General features: G+C 42.4%; 1 protein-coding gene across 1 annotated transcript; it reads left to right on the top strand.

Moving 5' to 3' along the window:
- Positions 1-2,639: 2,639 nt before the first annotated feature.
- On the top strand, positions 2,640-4,951 carry LOC117588026 (prolactin regulatory element-binding protein). The gene is made up of 4 exons (XM_034279067.1): positions 2,640-3,078; positions 3,128-4,069; positions 4,131-4,293; positions 4,366-4,951. The coding sequence occupies exons 1-4, from the start codon at positions 2,938-2,940 to the stop codon at positions 4,449-4,451; spliced, it is 1,332 nt and encodes a 443-aa protein (XP_034134958.1). The 5' UTR covers positions 2,640-2,937; the 3' UTR covers positions 4,452-4,951.
- The last annotated feature ends 625 nt before the right edge of the window (positions 4,952-5,576 follow it).

Below are 5,576 nucleotides of genomic sequence, written 5' to 3'. Positions count from 1 at the left end.
CATTGCAATTACCAATTACTACTCGGGGAGGCAGAGACTGAGGCCTGCCTTTCTTTTTTCCTTTATTAGAGGCACACAATAAGGTGGGGTGGGGTGCTGGGTGTTGGGGTTACCACGGTTTAAGTGGTAAGACAAATCAATTTATCCGCCGGCTAGGCTACCTGCTGGGAGATACTCTCATAAAAAGTGAAATTTGATCGAATTGCCGGTAAAACTTGTCCACGCACCGTAGAAATAATGAAAAAACGAGTTCACATGCGTAGACAAACAGACAGAGGAGATTTTCTCCAGAAAACAAGCTTTGAATTTAAATAAAAATTGCTAAACAATTTGCTCCAATTAAATGAGAGTGAGTGGAGGGGTGCATAAAAGGTGCACTTAAAACGCCAACTAAACCAAGAAGCTGGGCTTAAAACGCAAAAAATGTCTTTGCTGAATCAGTAAGGCAACAAAAGAATAAGAATCGACAATAAAATCCATAATTGACTTACCTGCAAGACAGTCGCAGAGGGGCCTGGTGCAGGGGGCACATTAAAAGATCTTACTCCCCGATGTCGTCTGGATATAAGGCCTTTTATGGCAGTGCCGAAGGTCGCCTCCATGACAGAGGCAGGACAATGAAACGGGAAGCAACAGGCTATTTATATGTGGGCGTTAACAACAACAACAACAACAAGAACAGTGCAAATGCTAATTTATATGGACAAATGATCATTATTACGTTTTTACTTACGCTTTTACATTACAGCGTAGTTCACAAAACTCGCACAATAAGCGCCACTGTGCAAGCTACATGTATGTATATGTCGATACATCGATAGAGAATAGACAAAAATACTAAGATAATTAATTTAAAATGCAGGGTGCGTGCAAAAGTCGCTTGATCAAAAATCAAATTCTTCGATGTTGGCCTTCCTTTTCAATCTTATTAGCCAACAAAACTGTCAGCTTACAGACAATTTATTCATCAATCGCTTAAAATTATAGTTTCAGGGCTGAGAGTATTAGCTTGCCAATAACTTTAAACGGAATATGAAACTCGTGAAATATAATTAACCATAAATATGACGGTATATGCTTTGACACTTTTTGGTATATTTTATAAGTCGAATTTATATGTACGGTATATTTTTTTCTATTTCATTCTATTTCTAGTGTTCGTTCGGCAAACAACTCTGTTTTGAGTTCAAAATTGTTAGTAACATTTGTACCTGGTCAATGCGGACTCATCGTTTGCGACCAACCATTTTCGCTGTGGCGATTAAATTTAAAATAAAAATCTATTTTTTTGGCAAACTCGTTTTTGAATTATAAATTTTCAGTAAAATTTTGTTTCTAATATTCAGCATAACATAAAAAACAATTTCGATGTAGAGATTAAATACAAAAAAAAACAATGTACGATATATGTATAATCTTATATTTAATGAATTTCATCGGTCTATTAAATTCCAAACTCCCATACGTATGCTTTTTAATATCCCTAGAGGACGTTCTCTCTTCTCCGTTGGAAATTTTCTCTCTCCTTTGAAGGAATATTTCTCTCTAGCAACATGGTAATTTTCATCGCAACAATGAGCACTTATGTATTTTACCGTTTGCAACATAAATTGTATGGACCAGCAACATGCTGCGAAAAGTTTTGCAGCACTGTTCCCCAATATTTTTCTTGGAATAAGCAACGTTTAGTACCCTTGGAGGGAAGGATGTCCTCGAATTGAGAAAATGCTGGAAATCTTTGGCTCTAATCAATGGAAATACAAGTAAATCTGCGTTGGAGGGATATCTTAACAAGTTTTGCACAATATAGAATCATTAAGCCATTATTATGTTTAGGAGCAGCTTTGAAAACGAAATGTTAATATTAAATAATGGAAACAAGGTACACAAAGGAACTCGGTACTACTCGGTGGCCAGCAACAAAGTGTCAAATAACGTAACAAAACATTCTACAAACGTTGCGTTTAATTATTCGTTTTTTTCTAACCCTTTTAGGGTTATCGCTAATTTGGTAAACAATTAAATAAAAGATGTCATAAAGAGTAGGCCAACCTTGTGGCGAATGTATTGTACAATAGTAGAAAATTGTAGTTCCACGGCTGAGAGTCTTAGTTGGATGACAATATTAAACAGAATCATTGACCGAGACCGATTAACCTTCTGTTGACCAATGGGTGTTTAAGTTCAAACTAAGAAATTGATTAAACTTAAATATTTTTAGAGCAGTTTAGCTGAATGAAACGTAGCCAATTCGAATTTATTCGTAATCGATCCGAGATTAATAGCGTTGCAAACAAATAATTGTTTTAGAGACAGAAATTCGGTCGAAAAGAAAGATCGCTGATGACAGAGGAGTGGGTTCCTTCGAAACAGTCACAATCTCAATGAATTACTTTAAAAATTTGCAGATTATAGAGACCGAGAATGTATATAGTACATACAAAACATATATAAAATTACATTTTTAAAGCTGAGAGTCCTAACCAGCTGGTAATATTAAATTGAACATCAAAATCGAGGAAAATGATTTTAGACTCACGGTATATTTTGAAAATGAAAAAGTATATTTTGGTATATTTTTGATGCCCTCACGGTATATTTTATCGATAATTCCGCCAATCAGTGTACGTGGATGTCACGGCACAACAAAAAAAAAACACGACAAACAAAATAGAAAATTAAACTAAACTAATTAACGCCATGGAAAACCTCAACTAGAGAAGGCAGAGCGGCCTTTGCGGTAGATCAATTAAAGATATATTTTATAGAAAATTGCCGAGCAGGAGGCAGCAGCGGATCGACCCAAATAAATGTGCCCCTGAGTCAGTTTTCCCTCAGAGCTGATAAAACCGTCACAGTGCACAACAAACCAACGAATCGATCCAAGTTCGGACGATTCCCCCTACCTCTCCCCCCTGCCACTGCTAATAATTGATAATGGCACCGACACGCAGACCCAGCGATGGCCTGCTGGCCCGCGTCAATTTCCCATTGTATGCCGTGGATATGCTGACCAGCCGCCACATTCTGGTGGCCGGCGGTGGTGGTTCCAGCAAGACGGGCGTTGCAAATGGCTTTGTAAGTGGTAGCACATAATCTAATCCTCGACTTATGATTGATTTTGCAGGAAATCTATGAGTTGTACCACAATGGCAGCCACTTTTGTGCGGAGGAAGTGCTGCGCCATGAGACGGGCGCGAATGTGGTGATGAATTTCGCGGTGCGGAACAATGGACGTAGGGGCTATCTGTGTGCTGGGCAGGAGGCGCATTGTCAGATGTACTATGTCCAGCCGCGCATCGAAACTGAGGAGGATGGCGACAATAAACCCAATCCCGTGGAGCGGCCCCATGAGAACGGGAATGTTAGGCAGCGAGGAGGTGCAGCTGGAGCGGCAGCCCATTCGGGTGTAGAGTTCATAGCCAATGGCCATAAGCCACCCACCACGGCTGAGGATCTACTTAAGCAGTTCCAGCGCCTGCGCTTCGACATCCAGGCGGCGGATGTGGTGCAAACGGATTTCCTCAAGAGCTCAGAGCCACTGCAGCGGGTGGTGCGCATCAGTGGCAATGGCCGGCTAATGGCCACTGGCGGCACCGATGGAAAGCTGCGCATTTGGGCGTTTCCACAGATGACACTGGGCGCCGAGCTGCCGGCGCATAGCAAGGAAATCGATGACCTGGACTTTAGTCCCGACAGCAAATACATTGCGAGCATTTCCAAGGACTCGCAGGGACTGGTGTGGGACCTGAGCACGGGCAAGCTGCAGCACAAGCTGCAATGGCAAACGCCCGAAGGCGCCAAGTATCTGTTCAAGCGTTGTCGCTATGGCACCGTGGAGGCGCGCAAGGACAACTACCGGCTGTTCACCATCACCAATCCCCTGGGCAAGGTGGGCAAACAGCGGGGATATCTGCAGCACTGGGACTGTGCCAGCGGCAAGCTGCGCCAAGCGGTGGCCATCGATGAGAGTTTATCCTCGCTGGCAGTGCGCGATGATGGCAGATTTGTGGCCGTGGGCACCATGTTCTCGGGCAGCGTATCCATGTACATAGCATTTAGTTTGCAGGTGAGTGAGCGAGCATAGACGTTAGTCCATAAAACAAGATGAAATATTTCTTTTTTTGCAGCGCGTTTTGCACATTCCTCATGCTCACTCAATGTTCGTGACGGGCCTGCAATTTCTGCCCATAACCAATGAGGAGGGTCCACCCATCTCGAGCGATACAGAGGCGGCTGTGCTGTCCATCTCTGTGGACAATAAAGTCTGCATTCATAGTCTGGCCCAAAGGCGTAAGCATAGGAAATCCTTTATACGAATTTGTGGCACATTTTAACACATTTCTCTCTCTCTCTCCATTTTAGGCTCTATTCCTGTCTGGTTGGCCATTGCCTTTATGATTGTCATGATATTCGCCGTGTTTGTGCTTTGCTCCTACATTGGCATCTGATGGGAGGTGGAGATGCCGCATAGTTGGGCGACACGTTAAATCAATTTGCATTATTAGTTTGTAAAGCAAGGTTTAGTTTTTTGTAATAGGCCCCAAGACCCACACCCAAACCCATCCCGTCCCGTCCCGTCCCCTCTCTCTCGTTAATTAATTTAAGTGTATAGTTTTTTGTGCCCCGCTGCCTTATCTCCCACACGAACTGCAATCTTTTTTGCTTAATTATATCATAATTCTCCTTATCTCTCGCTCTGACTCTCCCCCTCACCACACCACTTGGCAGCTCTGCCATAATTGTAAATGATTGTTTTGATTCTAATATTAATTGGTGTTTAGTTGTATGAATCAAACAGGTGAATGAATGGACTGGACTGGTGCCTCGACTGCAGCAGTTCCAGCAGTCAAATTACAACAACTCATGTAAAACTAATTTTTTATAATCGAAATGTTTGTTAACCGAATACAGGTGGAAGGGGACAATCCCCCCCACACATTCTACTGAATGAACGAGCTGTTTGATGGTTTATTGGCTGGAAAAGACAATTGCTTTAAAGGAAATATATTTGAGAATTGTACTAAGACAACGAATTTTGTATATTCTAGTCGGTGCGATTACGCGATGGCTAGCCGCTGAAGGTTTTCTACGATTTGACGAGTATTATGAGACATCTACCGACCAATCCTTCACCAGGGACGATGCTAACAGATTTATATAGCACAAAACCCTGTATGGTTTCTGGGATCGAATCGAATTTTGAAGCAGTCGTTTACGGTCTATTAGACTCCATATTCTGTAATCAAATTTCGTTTGCTTTTTGGATAAGGTGCCGATTAGCCTAGTCAACAATCAATTAACCAAGGTGCTGTCATGGCCGAGCCGCATGCTAAGTGCAGCTTTGTACGCCAAAGAGAAGCGTGCATCCATCGATTGCATAGATAAAGAGAGCGAGGTCGAGTGTTAGAGAGAGCGCAGGAGCGCAGAAGTGTAGAGCTTCAGCAAGGTAAGCATTATTCAAGCATTATATTTTGATGAAGATTCGCAGTTGCGTGAGAAACAGCTCGCTGTGAGGTCTCCAGAGAACTGCTGTGGTTACACTAATCGACACGATGTTGCCGCTTCGATCCAGA

Source organism: Drosophila guanche, unplaced genomic scaffold (genome assembly GCF_900245975.1).
Source record: "Drosophila guanche unplaced genomic scaffold, DGUA_6, whole genome shotgun sequence".
NCBI lineage: Eukaryota > Metazoa > Arthropoda > Insecta > Diptera > Drosophilidae > Drosophila > Drosophila guanche.
This window is presented reverse-complemented; position numbering and strand designations above follow the sequence as displayed.